Genomic DNA, 17,831 nt, shown 5'->3' with positions numbered 1-17,831 from the left:
GACCGACGGAAATTTGGGCAGCAGCCCGACCAGAAGGGAGCCTGTGAGGTACAGTAATTATAACTTTACACACTATTTCAGGGTATCTGCCACCACCACTGGTATGGGCCAGTGGACCCGACTGACTGACTGGTCCTGCAAATAAAACCGGTTAAACACACTCTATTCTGTCTGGCTAGTAACAACAGAAGCGTCTCTTCAGAAGTCTGAGTTCGGTTTCTGTGTATGCTGAATAATAAGGTAGCGGAACAGTGAATGACTTTGATGAAGTCTTTATTCACGGGCAATATAAATAATTAATATATACAGACGATTATTAAAATCAACAATTATTGAAACATTAATAGCCAGTATGAAAAATAAAAGAAAGGGAGAAAAAATACTTCGTTTCATGGAAAGATGTCCTTTTGTGGGAAAACTTGTAAAGTTCTTGGTTTCAATTCAAGAGCAAAGTTCCTTTGTTCAGTTCTGACAAGATGGCCGCCAACCATGTGTCCTCTGGCTGGCAGCACACGGCTCTCATACAGATGGAATTTGGAGGACTGAGGGAGTGGTCCCTCGCAAACACTTTTGAACAATGCACATCTTTGGGTGGAGCCTCAAGTACAGCCCAGGGGTTGGATAGGGGCGGTGAGCTCCCTTGATGGGTGCTCTATGCCCATCAAATATGACATTTGCCATATCTCGGCTTCCGCTTTCCGTACACACATGACCATCACATATTCATATTTCTCAGACTAGGCCAGTGATACCAAACTTGGGCATGTTTGCATGCCCGGTTAAAAAACAGTGGAATCCCCCGAGTTTTGGTTATGCCAGTGGCCCCAATTTAATATCAAAATACTCACAAGATACGGACCAGCATAATGATATAACTTTCACATTCCTCACCTGAACGGTATTGCTTAAACATGCTCAAAATCCTAAACTCCATGCTTTTTTTAATCTGTCTATATGGCTCCGGCCAGTCTGGGGGGAAGCAGTGCTGTGAATAGGCTGACCATTTGGTGAGCCTATTGACATCTATCTGAGGTATTGAAAAGTAAACAACACTAGCCTCCTGAACACAAGGGTTTGTTCTTGCTCATTAGCATATCAAAAGAGCCATCCTGCAGTTAAGCTGATGCTATCTCTCTGCTGAGAAAAGAGTGCAGATGCTCCTACACAATCAATCCAGATATAGCACATCACTGGCAATCGGTGCAATAAACCGATTGCGTTTGCGTTCTCGTTTCTCACGGCTGTTCTGTGACAGTCATCAGGCTGCCTATACTAAAGGGACAGGGGAGGGGTAATCTCGCTACCTATACCAAAGGGGGGTGACTGGTGACAGTGGCCTTGGGCAGTAAAGAGTACAAATCCGGCCATGTTTGCGCCACGCATGGAACAGTTTTCTATACAATTCGATCATAGAAATTGCATTGAAAGATTGAATCAGAAGGAAAAATTGTACTGTTAATGGACACCTTGAGAGAAGAAACAGGAATAGGTCTCGGAAAGAGAGCCTGGTTCCCAAACCTCTGGTAAAATGTATGTCTCGAATATTTTATCAGCACTCACAAAAGCAATGAAGGAGCATTGAGCAGATAGTGTAACATGTTCTTTGTACATAACGCATATGTTGCTAATATAACAAGCAGTACGCAAACAGGTTAATGTTCAGAACACAACCAAACCAAGCGTTGTGCACATAACACAAGTTGGAGCTGCGCTATTTGTGCAATGCTTGTTACTCCACTAAAATTTTGAAGGTTCTTAAAGGGAACCAGAGAGGATCAAATATACAATTTCTTCCTCCAGCCTCATATGCACGGATCGCTCCCACGCCGCCGTCCCCTGCTGCCTGGAACCTTCGATACCGGGTCCCGTTTTTGCCGTCAATCGGCCAGACGGCCGGCGGACGTGTCCAATTCCCCGCATCACAGTGGGCTCCCTCCATACAGGTACGCGTGCGGCTGCCTACTGCACAGCCGCATGCGTACGGGTATGGAGGGAGCCCCTGTGATGCGGACAATTGGCCGCGTCCGCCGGAAGTGACGGGCCCGGTACCGGCGGATCCAGGAAGCGGAGGATGGCGGTGTGGGAGCGATCCAGGCTTATGGGGCTGGAAGAAGCCCCAGGTATGTATAACTCTTTTTCTATTTTAAAAAAAATCATTCCTCTCTGGTTCCCTTTAAATCAGGCCCACGGTGCTTGTGAAATTGTGTTTGGAAATTGTGGTACGGAATTTATCTGCATTTCAATTCACAGGAAGAAAACAACCCCGACTCTTATTTCTACGACAAGAACCTCTTAAGTCTTATGAGAAACCTGTTTGCTGCTGGCACAGAAACAACTTCATCTACTATCTGCTGGGGTTTTCTACTCATGATAAAACATCCAGAAATTCAAGGTATGCCTACAGACACAGGTGTGTGGGTGGTTCAGATAGTTGTCTGACTTCCAAGGCACTAAATAGTGCCTCGGGACAAATCATGAATGAACAAATCATGAATGAATAAACAAATCATGAATGAACAGTATCGGTAAGATCATACATGCAAAACTATAGTGATCTCTGTGCCTCACCTGAAGGAAACCTAAATCCCAAACTTAAAGGTTCACTTAAGTCATCCCAAAAAAAGGAGTTTTCCAATAGCCCCCTGCAGCTGTCCAGTGCCCTCGCCGTCTCCCTCCGATCCCCCTGTCCCCTTCCGGCAGCCACTTCCAGTTTCGGCAACAGGAGCCGACAGGCTGGGAACGCGAGTGATTCTTTGCGTTCCTGGCCACAATAGCGTCCTGTATGCTGCTATATGGTATATGATATATACACAGGAGGATCGGAGGGAGACAGCGTAGGCACCGGACAGCTGCAGGGGGCTATTGGAAGCCCCAGGTGAGTAAAACTCATTTTTTTGGGATGACTTAAGTGTCCCTGTAAACAAATGTGTTGTCTTTTTTTGAAAAATAAATATGTTGCACATTTTTAACAGTAGAAACCATACAATCCTTACCAGCTTATACTAGCTGGTGTTTAGGGATGGTTAAAAAAAATGCCAATTTCCGTTTCCGCTGAAAATCCGCATTCCGCCATTGCCAATTACCGCTACTGATTCTGCTTTCCTCTAAATATTTCTGCATTTTAATGCGGATTTTCGCTGTAATTTCCGCCGACTTTACCATTGATTTTCTCACAAATTACAAGGTCTTTTTGAAATATTTATTTTCTCTTGTTCCCACTTTTCTGCTTAAGATTCCCTGAAAATGTGTGTTTCTAGCACCTATGGGGGCTTTGCTATTAACCTCTAAAGTCGGTGCCATACCGTGTAGCAGTTCCAATGCAGATTTTCGCTGTAATTTCTGCCAACTTTAACATCGATTTTTCTCAAAAACTACAAAGTCTTTTTGAAATATTTTTTTTCTTCTTGTTTCTATTTTTCTGCTTAATATATCCTGAAAATGTGGTGTTTCTAGCTCTTATGGAGGATTCGCTATTAACCTCTAAAGTCGGCATAATACCACATATCGGTAATGCAAATATTCTGACATTACAGTCAACAGTGGCCAAGTTTGGCGGTTAATAGCAAAGCCCCCGTAGGGTCTACAAACACCAAATTTTCAGGATATGTTAAATAGAAAAGTGGAAACAAGAGAAAAAAAATATTTCAAAAAGACCTTGTAGTTTTGTAGAAAATCGATGTTAAAGTCGGCAGAAATTACCACGAAAATCCGCATTGAAACCGCTATGCGGTATGATGCCAAATTTAGAGGTTAATAGCAACACCCCCATAGGTGCTGGAAACATAAAATTTTCAGGGAATGTTAAGCAGAAAAGTAGGAACAAGAGGAAAAAAAATCTTTCAAAAAGACTTTGTTGTTTTTGAGAAAATTGATGTTAAATTTGGCAGAAATGTTTGCGAAAATTTGCACGAAAATCCGCCTACCGCACTTCCATTACCGATTTCCGAACTTTGATGTGGTAATGCAATTAGGCAAGAATATTAGGCAAAAAAATTACAGAATTGCAAATGCACAGAAAATCGACAGAAATCAGGAATTTGTGTGGAGCGCCCTCATAACCTATCCTACAGCATGCATGCGAAAAGGGCGCTGGGAAATTTGTTAGTAGAGTATTGGGAATACTGCTGATATTGTACTAATGGTTTACCAAACCTCACACTAACCCTCCCCTTACCTACTCCAAACACCAACCAATTACTATACAAAATCCTAATTAGTAATTTTCAGAAAACTTAATTTCATTGCAATTTTAAATCATAATTTCACTTTCAATTCTAATTTCGTGTTTAATTTTGTGTTACTTGTAATTTTGCATAATTACAAAAAAAACTTTTTTTGCGCCTAAATAAACCAGGCCCACTAAACGCAAGTCAAGAAGAGAACATTTTGCCCTGGAAATGAATAAATACAATTTATTTATGGAAGCGCGAACGCAATCGTAACGATTTTGTGAACGATTTTGTGAGCATTTTGCACTTTTCCTATACCTTCCATTGTTGCAAAATCGCCCCCAAAAATGGTACAGGCAGCGCTTTGCTTAGCATAAAGCAGATGAAACGCGCTGATATGAACTATCCCATAAGGATTCATTGTACGATTTCAAGGTGTTTTTTAAAATCGCCGGTGCTGAAAAAACCCCGCAAAACATCCTAGATGTGAACGAGCCCTAAAATTAAAGTGGATTGGGTGAGAGTTTACACCATTTAATTGACAGGACTTAAGACTGAAAATATATATACCAGTTTTTCATACAACTTTTACAACCATTGTTTGACCTTTTTTAAGATTCAAGGCTATTTAATCTCCATATAATGGTTGATTTTCTTGTTTAACCACTTCACCACTGAGGGGGTTTACCCCCTGACCACCAGAGCAATTTTCACCTTTCAGCGCTCCTTCCATCCATTCGTCTATAACTTTATCATTACTTATCACAATTAAACGATCTATATCTTGTTTTTTCCACCACTAATTAGGCTTTCTTTAGGTGGGACATTATGTCAAGAATTATTTTATTCTAAATGTGTTTTAATGGGAAAATAGGAAAAATGTGGGAAAAAAATTAATTATTTTTCAGTTTTCGGCCATTATAGTTTTTAAATAATGCATGCTACTGTAATTAAAACCCATGAAATGTATTTGCCCTTTTGTCCCGGTTATAAAACCGTTTAAATTATGTCCCTATCACAATGTTTGGCGCCAATATTTTATTTGGAAATAAAGGTGCATTTTTTTCAGTTTTGTGTCCATCCCTAATTACAAGCCCATAGTTTATAAAGTAACAGTGGTGTACCCTCCTGACATAAAAATTTAAAAAGTTCAGTCCCTAAGGTAACTATTTATGTATTTTTTTTTTTATTGTACATTTTTTAATTTTTGTTTAATTACAAAAAAAAAATTGGGAGTGTGGGAGTTAATGAGTTATTTTTTTGTGTAAAAGTAATTTATTTGTATGTGAAAAATGTGTAGGGTGTAGCTTTACTATTTGGCCACAAGATGGCCACAGTAACTTTTTGTTTTAATGCGACCTCCAAGCGTCCTTCCGGAAGCTTGGAGGAAGTACTTGGAGGCTGGCTAAGTGTTTACTTTTCACAATGATCGCGCTGCTCATCGGAGAGCAGCGGATCATTGCGGGGCTTAGATCAACGAACGGGAATGGATTTTCCCGTTCATTGATCTCCGGGCCAGCGGGCAGCGGAGTGTTTACTAGCGGCGGGCGGCGTGTTTACGAGCGGGAGCGCAGACAGCGGCGGGAATGCGGAAAGTACGGATTTCTCCGTCCCTGGCGGTTAAAGGATGGAAAAAGGGACGGAGAAATTCGTACGGGCGGGGGTAAAGTGGTTAAACAATGAAAAAATAAATAAAAAAAATAAACAAGGGGAAATGGAGTAATAATATAAGTGGAGAAAGCTTAGTTTTTCCATGTTGATAAATCTACGCCAAAGAGGTAACACTAGACTCCCCTGGTCTCTGTGCAGGTGATGGTACTTGCCGTACATCTTTTGTTGAAGCTGGGATTGATTTATGTATAAAAATGCAGATACTTGAATAGATGCCCGTTCTGAAGGAGTCTTTTTATCATTTCTTTAATACCTATTAGAAAAGGTACAAGATGAAATTGAGCGAGTGATCGGGACCCTGCAGCCGAAATACAGCCATCGCTCTGAAATGCCATACACCAATGCTGTGCTCCATGAGATCCAGAGATTTGCTAATATCCTACCCATGAGCCTTCCGCATGAGACTGCTAAGGACGTCGAATTCATGGGCTATTTTATTCCTAAAGTACGTTTTTTTTTTGTTTTGTTTTCTTTTCTTTTTTTGCCATTCCATTTAGCTAGCAACAACTAATCTATACTGTATATGTAAAATCAGACGTGTGTATGTATGTGCCGCCATTACTCAAATGCCTTGACCGATATTTCTATGAAACTTGGTATACAGATCCCTTACTACCTGAGATGATATGTTCTGAGGGTCTCGCGGCCCCCCTGAACACCTGGGCGGAGCTAAAAACAGCAAATCAGATTTCACACAATCAATGGAAACAATGTAAAAGGCACGGTGACCGAGGTTACAAATTCAGGGAAAATGGGCAGTAGGGATGGCTCGAACCTCAGATTTTGGGTTCGTGGACCACGGTTGTGAACTTCCACAAAAGTTCGAGTTCGCGCAAACCGGGCAAACCACCATAGACTTCAATGGGCAGGTGAATTTTAAAACCTACAAAGATTCTGGCCACAAAAGTGATCGAAAAGTTGTTTCAAAGGGTCTAACACCTGGATGGGGCATGTCAGAGGGGGATCCGTGCCAAAAGTCCCTGGGAAAATTACAGATTTGATGCACAGCAGGGTTATAATCCCTAAAGGGCAGAAATCACATTGCATTACTAAATTGGAGGCATAAAGTGCTTTAAAACATCTTGCGTGTATACATGGATCAGGTAGTGTAAGTAGTGTACAGTTTAGGTATCGCCTTTTTGGAAAAATAATTGTGGCCTGGTATCTTTCACTGCGGTGTCCCAATCACCACAAATTTTTGGAAGGCCTCAGACTCCACCAGCTTGTATGGTAACAGCTGGCGGGATAACAGTTCTGCCAAGCCAGCTGTCAGATGCTGGGCAAGGGGGTGACTGGCAGACATTGGCATCTTCAGCTCAAATATTTCCTTAATGGACACCTGGCTGCTTTGGGCAGAGGAGCAGGAACTGCTCAAGGTGAGAGGTGGAATGGAGGAGGAAGAGGAGGCGGAGGCTGGCTTTGCGTTTGTATGCTGCTTTACCTCATGTGCTCATCCCATTGGTGTTTGTGCTTTTTTATCAAGTGACTTTGTAAGGCTGATGTCCCTAGGTGGGTGTTGCTTTTTCCCCGACTCAATTTTTGGTGGCTGATAGTACAGATGGCATCGCTGTCATCTGAGGCAGAGAGACAAAAAATGTTTTCACACTGGTGAACTCTGGGATGACGGCATTCTGGTGGTGGCGGAAGCAGCTGACATTGAAGGTCGTGTTGGCTGGCTGTCCCTAGGTGGCGATACATGTTGCCGGACACTGCCTCAAACTGTTTCTGACGTGAGCTCCCCCTGCTTCTTACAGCAACTCGTCTCCTCCTACTCCTCTCTGACTCCCTCTCTGAACTGTCCCCCTGTTCATCTTGTCTTCTGGGGTCCCATGTGACATCCATGCCATGATCATCATCATCCACAGCTTCGCTTGTATCAAACACCTCCAAAACTGCACCAGCAACAGGTACTTCATCCTAATCCTCACACCTCATGTCCATAGTGACGCCCAGGGGTGCCTCTAGTCATTTTGTCACTCCAGGCGAGAACCTGTGGCGCCCCCCCCCCCCCCAGGAAAATAATCATAATGCAGCATCGTTTCACCAGAAAATAATCACAATGCGGCAGTGTTTCATCAGAAAACAATAGTAATTATCGTAATTCAGAATCGTAATTCACCAGAAAATAATCGTAATGTGGCAGTGTTTCACCAGAAAATACACTTATTGCAGCAGCAGTTCACCAAAAATTAATCATAGGGCAGCAGCGTTTCACCAGAAAATAATTGTAATGGGGCAGCGTTGTCAGAAAATAATCGTAATGCGGAAGCGTTTCACCAGAAAATACACGTAATCCGAGCAGAGGGAGAGTAGAGAGGGAGAGGCAGCATAAGATGTAAGAGGGGGGTAGAGGAACAGAGAGGGGGAGGGAGAGACAACATAAGATGGAAGAGAGTGCAGAGGAACAGAGGGGTAGAGACAGCATAAGATGGAAGAGGGGGCAGAGGAACAGAGAGGGGAGAGGGAGAGACAGCACAGCACTAAAGCACAGGTTTACAGCTTTACCAGCCTACAGCCTAACCAGCTTTCAAAGAAAACTCTAGTATCAAAAGAGCAGGGCACATTCTAGCAGTTATAACAGTACTGGGAGTCTGCACACAGGACAGGAAGTGTTCTTAGCAGCCTGCCTGCATACCTTCTCTTCTGCCTGTGCATGCAGCTTATCATCTCTGGAGTAGTGATGGGTCGTTCGCGAACGAGCCGGCTCTAAGAGTCGGCTCTTTGCTGCGAACGACAAGAGCCGGTTCTCAGTTTTGAAAGAGCCGATGCCTCAGCCGCCCCACAGGAGTGTATGGGGCAGAGCAGTAGAAGGAGGGATTGCCCCAGTCAGAGAAGCAGTCTGGAATTGTCATGGAGACAGGGGCGGGGCTTTTACTCCGATTCTGAGTGGTGTTTAGTGATATTTAATGAAGAGCCGATTCAGAGCCGTAAGAGCCGGCTCTTTAATGGGAGCCGATTCAGAAGAGCAGATTCTCTGAAAAGAGCCGGTATTCCCATCACTACTCTGGAGCAGAAACTTCCCTTCTCCCGGGCTGTGTTGCTGTCTTGTGCGGGGGCGGGCGGCAACACGGACACATCACATTCTTCTCTCTGTGACTGCATCTGTCCCCTGGCTGTCTCGCTCCAGTGTCTGTGTGCAGCCAGTGACACAGGTGGGGGGTCAGACTGTCGGGGGCATAAGCTGGCTGGCCGCTGGCTCCTGGTTTGACTGGCGTGGGGCGGAGTTAAAGGCTGGGCCACACGAGGTAAACACTTTACCTGTGTGGCTACTGAGAAGAAGGGGCACGGCTTTAAAGAAGGAGCCTGGCAGAGAAGAGCAGTATTGATTGCTCTATTGGCTGGGGAGAAGTGGAGGTGGTGGCACTGCTGAGCACATGGTAGCGTGCCGAGCACCGGGGACTGAGTCGGAAGGTAATATAATATGAAAAAAAAACATGGTCACGGTAGCAGAGGCGGGGGAATGCGCCTCACCACCTCATGGCGCCTCACCACCTCATGGCGCCCCAGGCAACCGCCTATACTTGCCTGGTGGGTGAGACGCCCCTGGTGACGCCTAACTCAGACACATGAGGTGGTGTTGGTGTAACATACTTAGCGCCTGCATCTTGTAACAATAAAGGTTGTGCATCAGTAAATTCACCACAAACCTGTGTGAATAACTCCTGCGATCTCTGAAATGGAGTGGCTGTGGTGTTAGTAGTAGCGGTGGTGGCTGCCGGGCTGAGTGTTAAGTACTTGTTGGGTGCCCTAATCAGAGCAGGAGGAGGAAGATATGTCACGGTTTCATGCGGAAGCTGAGGAAGATGAGGAGTTCTGTGTTAAATAGTCAACTACTTCCTGACAATCTTGGGGGTTGATGGTACATGCACACTGTACTTTGGTCGAGGGTCGCACGAAATCACGATAGCACGACCTTGAAAAGACCTGTGGGGTGGCCTGCCTCTGCCTGTTATTTTGGCCGTATTGGGGGTATGCGCAGTAGTGCTAACAATATTCAATAGTGGTAGACATTGTGTATAATCACAAAGAGGCACCCAATCATCAGTGTCAAATACACAGCAACCGTGTGTGTGTGTGTGTGTGTGTGTGTGTGTGTGTGTGTGTGTGTGTGTGTGTGTGTGTGTGTGTGTGTGTGTGTATCACTAGGCTGTGTACTTTAACACAGAGAGAGAGATCCTATATAGTACCTTCACAAATACAGTTGCAAGCTAAGCACTGCTTATGATAGACAGTGTGCTGGCTTGCTTACAATAGTTAGAAGAGTATAGTAGAACTACAAGGGCCAGAAACTGACTGTGGCCTATATACAGTGTGTAACCCACACAGATATCAATCACAGATACAGTTGGAAGCTAAGCACAGCTTATGATGATAGACAGTGTGCTGGCTTGTAATAGATAGAAGAGGACAGTAGAACTGCAAGGCCCAGAAATGACTGTGGCCTTCCTTGTATGCATTCTCTCTCTCTCTCTCTCTCTCTCACACACACACACACACACACACACACACACACACACACACACACACACACACACACACACACACACACACACACACACACACACACACACACACACACACACACACACACACACACACACACACACAGAATATGTTTTGGGGTGGTTTCAGCAATAAAGAGCAGCCTAGCTAACTGTCCCTGTCTCTCTGTAGGCTGTATGCAGTGTCACCCACAAAGAGAGCTATGGTATAGTAAGTTAAATCACAAATACAGTGGAAAGATATGCACTGGTAAAATACAGTGTGCTGCCAGTGGCAGACTACAAATGCCAGCTGGGAACAGTCTGTGGGCTGTATCTATGCAGTGTAACCCACAAAGAGAGCTATGCTTTAGTAAGTTCAATCACAAATACAGTGGAAAGATATGCACTGGTAATACAGTGCGCTGGGCCTGGCACAGTAGAGCAAGGGCCAGCTGCAACAGACAGGGCTGTATCTATGCAATGTCAGTGTCACACAAAAAAAAAACATCAGAAAAATATTAGATCTCAAAAGAGCTTTTTTTGGGGTGCTTTCAACAACAAATTTCAGCGAGGAGCAAGCTAACAAGAGCTTAACTAACGCTTTCCCTCTCTCTAGCAACCTCTCCCTTCCTCTCACTATAGCAGCATCAGCAGACTGAGAACATGGCCAATACTGCTGCGTTTTTATAGTGGGGGTTGGGGGGTCCAGGAGGGACTGCAGCCTGATTGGCTACCATGTGTCTGCTGACTGTGATGTAGATGGTCAAAGTTTAGCCCAATGACTAGGAATAGGGGGCGGATCGGACGGATGAAATCTGCGCAGACTACCTGGCGGGCGAACCGTTCGGGCCATCTTTAATAGGCAGAGCATAAAACAGGCAATCAAACTTAGCTGTTTATTTTAAATGGGAAATGCAAACTGCAGCCATTCTTACACTGTTAATGATTTTCAAAGTTGGCACAATGAGTCACTGGGTGAATAAGATTAGTATTCAGGAAAGTGGGTGGAGACTACAATAGCCAATCAAAATTCAGGTATTGATTTTCAAGGGGAATATTTAAACTGCTTCTATTTTTACACTCTTAATGGCAGAGGCCTCAAACCTGGTACAGTTGGTCATTGGGTGACTGGGGTTTAAATTCACTAAAGGGGGTGGAGCCACAAATAGCCAATCAGGTTTCTTTGCTTGATAAACTGCTTCCATCCTCACATTATTGATGACAGGAACCCCAAAGCTCATAAACTTGATCAGTGAGTGACTGTGGGTCAAGGTTACAAAAAATAGGCAGAGCCGCCAACCAAGTTTTGTACATCGGAAAATATAAACTGCAGCCAATCTTACACTGTTAATGACAGGGTTCTCAAACTTTGCACAGTTGGTCACTCACTGGAATTAATATTCAGATAAGTGGGTGGAGTCTACAACAATCAAAATTCCCCTATTGATTTTCAAGAGCAATATGTATTTATTTGCTGTCATTCTTATGTTGTTAAAAACCTCAAGCTTGGTAGAGTCGGTCATTGGGTCACTTTTGAACCCCTCAAATTCAGAAAAGGAGGCAGAGCCACAAACAGCCAATCAGATTTGTTTCACTCAAATGGGAAAATGTAAATCATTGATGCCAAGGACACCAAAGCTCACAAACTTGGTCATTGACTGACTGTGTGTCCAGGTTAGAAAAATTAGGCGGAGCCAACAGCAACCAAATACTTTCCCGGGCAATGCCAGATCAGCTATTAGTAAATAAAAATTGTATGACAGTTAGGTTTATTTGTACAGATCATTAGTTTTCATTGTATTCCCACAGGGCACACACGTGGTTCCTCTTCTTGCATCTGTTCTTTATGATGAGACACAATTTGCTGAGCCTCACAAGTTTAACCCTCAGCATTTCCTGGACTCGGATGGGAATTTCCTGAAGCGGGACGCCTTCATGCCTTTCTCAGCTGGTACAATGCCTGCTTGTTATTTTTATTTCTCATCTTATAGCTGCAATTTGCAAGAACAAAAAAAAAAGGACAACATAGCAGAGGCAGTCAGATGCTAATAATGTTGTCTTGCATGCAAATCTTATGTAAATTGTATGCAGCTGAATCAATCAAATGCAGGTACTGCCAGTTTTGACCGGCCCAGTTCCAAGCTGCAATCAGTTTTCATGAATTTTTCATACAACACAGACAGACCTGATTAGCGGCTATCAGCAGTAAAAAGGATGCTGGAAGCGCCCAATAAAATAGGGGCCGCCCACCATGCAAAGTGCATCTAGAAAGCTCCCGCTATTTGTAGCTGTACTTTACATTGGGGGCAGCCCTGGCTTTCGGCGCTCTTTTTACCACTGATAGCCGATTAACACGGCAATTAACATTTAAAGGGACACTTAAGTCAAACAAAAAAAAATGAGTTTTACTCACCTGGGGCTTCCAATAGCCCCCTGCAGCTGTACGGTGCCTATATCATATACCATATAGCACCATGGAGGGTGCTAATGTGTCTGGGAACGTGAAGAATCACTCGTGTCCCCAGCCTGTCAGCTCCTGTCACCGAAACAGGAAGTGGCTGCTGGCGGGGCCAGGAGGATCGGAGGGAGATGGTGAGGGCACCGGACAGCTGCAGGGGGCTATTGGAAGCCCCAGGTGAGTAAAACTCATTTGTTTTGTTTGACTTAAGTGTCCCTTTAAGTCTGTGATGGCGATTATTGTTAGAAAGGGAAGCGGAGGCTACAAATAGCAGGTGTAAAGCCTCCGATGCCCTTTCTAATAAAAATCGTTGTGGGCACAAAAAGGCTTAAGCAAGGGGGAGGTTTATGGTTAGGCACCACCCGAGGGAGGGGTTTAAGGTTAGGCACCACCATGTGGGTTCTTAGTGTTAGGCATCAGTTGAAGGAAGGTTCTGTGTGTGAGTAGGGTTAGGTTAGGTCATAGTAAAATATCAGTACATTTACCTTATTACTACCCCATAGAACTGCATGGAATGTCTATGACCCATGGATGGCACTATTTGGTCCACCTTGGTCTCACCCTGAGCCATGTTGGAGCATCGATCTTTGGCATATTCGATCACAGTGATTGAATTTGCTGAGGAAAATTGACAAGTGTATGGCTAGCTCAACTCCATGTCTCACAGTATGAAGTCTGTCTTCATGTTACCCCATGACGCTCTGTCCTTAGTTCATGCTACTGCACACTGCCTATATGGAAGTGCCGGCCCTGATGTTACAGGCAAAGGGGGCAATTAACCCAGGGCCCCCGCATCCATAGGGGTCCCAAAGTCTCCCTCTTCAAACCAATAAATCATATTGCTGTTGGCCAGACACCTCCTGCGCACCCCTCCCCTCACTGTGGCTGCCGGTAAGAGCCCCCACCGCTTGCTTCTCGACTCATTCCCCCCCCCCCTCCCCAGTGTAACGGAGGTAGTGGGAGAGACACACACTCACCTCATCCAAGTTCTAAGTTCCAAGCGATGCAGCTTCCATCTGTCTCACCTGTAGTGACTCTGTCCTGCACTTCCTGCTTCTCTGTTTGAAGCAGAAAGCGCAGGACAGAGTCACAACAGGGGAGACAGATGGGAGCTGCATCGCCAGGAAACTTGGACGAGGTGAGTATGTGTCTCCCCCCCCTGCGGGGGTGGAGGGAAGAAGGCAGGGGGTGGACGGAAGCCTCAGCCGTGGGTGTGGCGGGGTTGTGCATCTGGCGGGCAGCTAATTTAGTGAGATGGGAGGGGAAATTGGGAGGTAGAACACATGGCTATCGATGGGGGGGGGGGGGCAGGTGGCCATTCATATGTGGTCTGTTCCATAGAATAAGACCAGAAATCTCTGAGATTTTCTTCCCTCAATTTGATGAATAAGCTCTTCTAGTTTCATAGGTGAAAGGATTTCTTTATAACTGCTCCCTCTCTTGACAGGTTGGAGGGCTTGTGCCGGGGAAAACCTGGCGAAAATGGAGCTGTTTCTTTTTTTCACAAGTCTTCTACAAAAGTTTACATTTCAAAAGCCACCAGGAGTCCAGACGGTGGATCTAACACCTGCAGTGGGGTTCACCACTCCACCCATTCCTCAGGAAATCTGCGCTATTCCACGATTCTAGTTACCCAGAATTAATCAAGTGACAATAAATTTGTTTAGTATACTGCTTGTTGTTTTGTATTATAGTTTGGAATCCAAGTAAGGAATAGCTATTTCTTAAAGCTATTATTTAAGGTTTAACTGGCACCCTGCAGAAGTCTTGTGCCCGTGCTAGTCCTCAAGGATCCTCTGGTCCCCCGTGGTGGCTCATTTTCCGTTTTGCTGACTATGGCCATTGCGCTTGCACAGCCGTGGCTGCACGTGTCCTCGCTCCCACTCACATCTCTGCGAGCATCCTGCCAGGCACAGTATGAGAAAAGTTCTTACTGCGCCTGCGCCGGATTCTCCAGGCGAAGGGTGCAAGGACGCATGGAGCCACAGCTGTGCAGATGCAGTGGCGGTGGACTTGTAAGTCGGCCAAACGGAAAGTGAGCTGTGGCGGGGGACCGGAGGCTCCTTGAGGACTGGCATGGGGCAGAACATCTTTAGGGGGCCGGTAGAAGCCCCGGGTAATTCAAACTTTATATAAAAACAACTTAACCCCTTTAAAGGGACTCTGAGTGGTAACACCCCCCCCCCCCCCCCCCCAAAAAAAAAAATTGGACTTACCGGGAACTTCAACCAGCCCCCCGTAGCCCGTGAGGTCCCTCGGCATACTCTTCTGCTCATTCTCGGCCCCACAGGCTGCTTTGGTAATCGGCGACTTTCGGGTGAGGTTGTGCATATGCGTCATCATGCTGTTCGCCGGAAGTGTCTTGCACATACCCGGTCCTCTAAAGACTGAACTACACATGCGCTGGACATTTACAGCAATAACCAGACCAGCATGCCAAATTTAATTTTTTGTTACCGCTCAGGGTCCCTCCCGCACAGCAAACAACGAAAAGTCTTTATGCCAAATATAGTTGCTGAAGAAATTCACTGCTTGTGTGTTCTGTGTTTGGTTAGCCAAATCAAAGCGTCCAACAAGATTCTATCAACAGTCATGAACCAAAGCTGTGAGCGCTGTCTTGCCTCTTTGCTCATAAGTAAATAATGTGGCTTAACCCTTTCAGTGCTAACAGAAACAGTCAGTGTTTTGTTTGTTTTCTATAAATTACAATGAAGATCCCCCCCCCCCCCCCCCCCTAAAAGTTATCATGTTCTATGGGATTCAGAGCCTTCCCTCTTCTTAGGTAAGCATCTAAATCTTTAGTTTTTTCTTTGGTTAGGTTCTCTTTAAGAGGTAGAGAATGAACTGTACAATCTGCGGGGAGAGGGGTTTGCAAACAAAATACAACAGACATGGGCCTGATTTACCAAGGCTTATCCAGAGACCTCCAGAAGGGATATTATAAAGGTAGCCATACATCTATCCACTTGGCGGATGATCGACTATCTGATTTGATCATTTATATCAAATCAGATAAACGTCAGCGCCACCAAGAGCATGCCCAATTGCCGATTCAACTAATTTTGTGCCAAAATTGGTTGAATGTATAGAATCGGACATGCTCGATGTGGTCGAGCGGGTGCACAGCAGCAACTGCATACAACAATTGCAAACGACAAACGGGACAGATACACCCCCCCCCCCCTCCAGCTGCTGTCCCTTTCAAATGTATGTGCTCATGCTCAGTGGCGTAACTAGAACTCACTGGGCCCCCCTGTGAAACTTTAGATGGGGCCCCCTCTGACCCTACTGAACAGTGAACACTGAATAGTGACTGTCTACGAAGCTATGTCTGCAAAAGTTTGTATGATTCCTTATCAGTGGCTGAGCAGATGCAGTCATTAGAACAATTCTGCAGAGAGCAGAAAGGTGTTTTTTTCTCTCTGTGCCCTTAGTTGTCAGTCTCTAAGGACAGGGGAAAGAAACTTCTCCCTCCATGAGGCCCCTTGCTGCTTCTGGGTCCCCTGCAGCTGCATCCCTTGCAGGGTCTATTGTTAAGCCCCTGCCTGTGCTTTATACTTTATCTGCCACGCCGTCCACTGAGCATCCACGCTGTGTTCGCCGTACTTCCACATTAGAGTCCCACGTGACTACTGGCCTATAGCACACCGGCAGCCAAGTGGGGCGCAAATGCGGAAGCATGATAGACACTCGGGGATGGCATGACAGTTAAAGTATAAATGCATGGGCACCAAGGGGTACACATAACATTGGGGGGGGGGGGGGTGACCAGGGGTGCCGAGGTGGCATCAGGAGGTCAATTCCCTAAATTTTTTTATGCTGGAATCGGCCTGTGGTGTATGGGCAGCCAACAGATCTCTCTCAGATCAGATTTGATAAGAGAAAGATTTGTCGCTTGGTTGAATCTGCTCATCATTGCTAGATGTATGAGCACCTTAAAGGGACCCTTAAGACTCTGAAAAAAAAATGAGTTTTACTCACCTGGGGCTTCCAGTAGCCCCCTGCAACTGTATCGTGCCCACACAGACTCCATCAGATGCTCCTGGCCCCACCGGCAGCCACTTCCAGTTTCGGCGACAGGAGCCGACAGGCCGGGAACGCGAGTGATTCTTCACGTTCCCGGCCACAATAGCGCCCTCTATGCTGCTATAGCATAAAGCATACAGCAACATAGAGGGCGCTATTGTGGGCGGGAACACGAAGAATCACTCACGATCCCGGCCTGTCGGCTTCTGTCGCCGAAACCAGAAGTGGCTGCCGGCGGGGCCAGGAGCATCTTATGGAGTCTGTGTGGGCACGATACAGCTGCAGGGGGCTGCTGGAAGCCCCAGGTGAGTAAAACTCATTTTTTTTCAGAGACGTAAGGGTCCCTTTAAGGCTAGGTTCATAGTGGTCAGTTGCATAATGCACACATTAAAATGTGTGTGAACTGCGATGAAGACTGGACATAGGTTTACAAAGCCTGCATGCAGCGAGTTAGAATTACTGTGAACAGGCCCATATAACTGTATGGGCAATGAGTTAACATGCAAAATTATTCTGCAACGCAAGTGATCACTGTGAACAGGGCCTAAGGGAACCAACACATCTAGATTGGATTGATTAAGGTTTGTTTGCACTGTCTGTTTCTGCACATTTTACATAAGAGCACACGCCAATCAATGGTCTTTTCCATTCACCAACAAAAACAAACTTTTATCTGGTCACTTTATTTTGCACAACATTCTTTTGTTTTGTTTTGTTGTGCATCCGTGCACGATAGCTGAGGATATTTGCATCCTAACATACATGAACACACATTGGGCTTGATTCACTATCACTAAACCGTGATAACTCAAATATCACACCTTATCAAAGTTATCACAAAGTTATCACACGCTATCAAAGTTAACAAGCCTTGGGCTCAGGGGCGTTTCTAGGGTCCTTGGAGATCGGGGGCACCTGTGGGCACCAGGCGGGGAGGGGGGAAAATGGGTGTAGCCATGTGGTGAGTAAGCGTGGCCATGGGTGGGGCCAAACGTACATGAACTTAGCAGCGGTGTAAGCTAC

At 45.4% G+C, this 17,831-nt stretch overlaps 1 protein-coding gene across 1 annotated transcript in view; it reads left to right on the top strand.

Annotated features, from left to right (window-relative positions):
- Positions 1 to 14,425, top strand: part of LOC137571198 (cytochrome P450 2K4-like) — a 44,642-nt gene extending 30,217 nt beyond the window's left edge. Inside the window, exons 6-9 of the mRNA XM_068280023.1 lie at positions 2,251 to 2,392; positions 6,101 to 6,285; positions 12,134 to 12,275; positions 14,230 to 14,425. Of these exons, the coding sequence (XP_068136124.1) occupies positions 2,251 to 2,392; positions 6,101 to 6,285; positions 12,134 to 12,275; positions 14,230 to 14,411 (651 nt within the window). The 3' untranslated portion in view covers positions 14,412 to 14,425. The remainder of the gene's footprint in view (positions 1 to 2,250; positions 2,393 to 6,100; positions 6,286 to 12,133; positions 12,276 to 14,229) is intronic.
- Positions 14,426 to 17,831: the final 3,406 nt, after the last annotated feature.

This window comes from Hyperolius riggenbachi, chromosome 4 (genome assembly GCF_040937935.1).
Source record: "Hyperolius riggenbachi isolate aHypRig1 chromosome 4, aHypRig1.pri, whole genome shotgun sequence".
NCBI lineage: Eukaryota > Metazoa > Chordata > Amphibia > Anura > Hyperoliidae > Hyperolius > Hyperolius riggenbachi.
The sequence above is the reverse complement of the archived record's forward strand: the minus strand, read 5'-3'. Positions and strand labels throughout refer to the sequence as shown.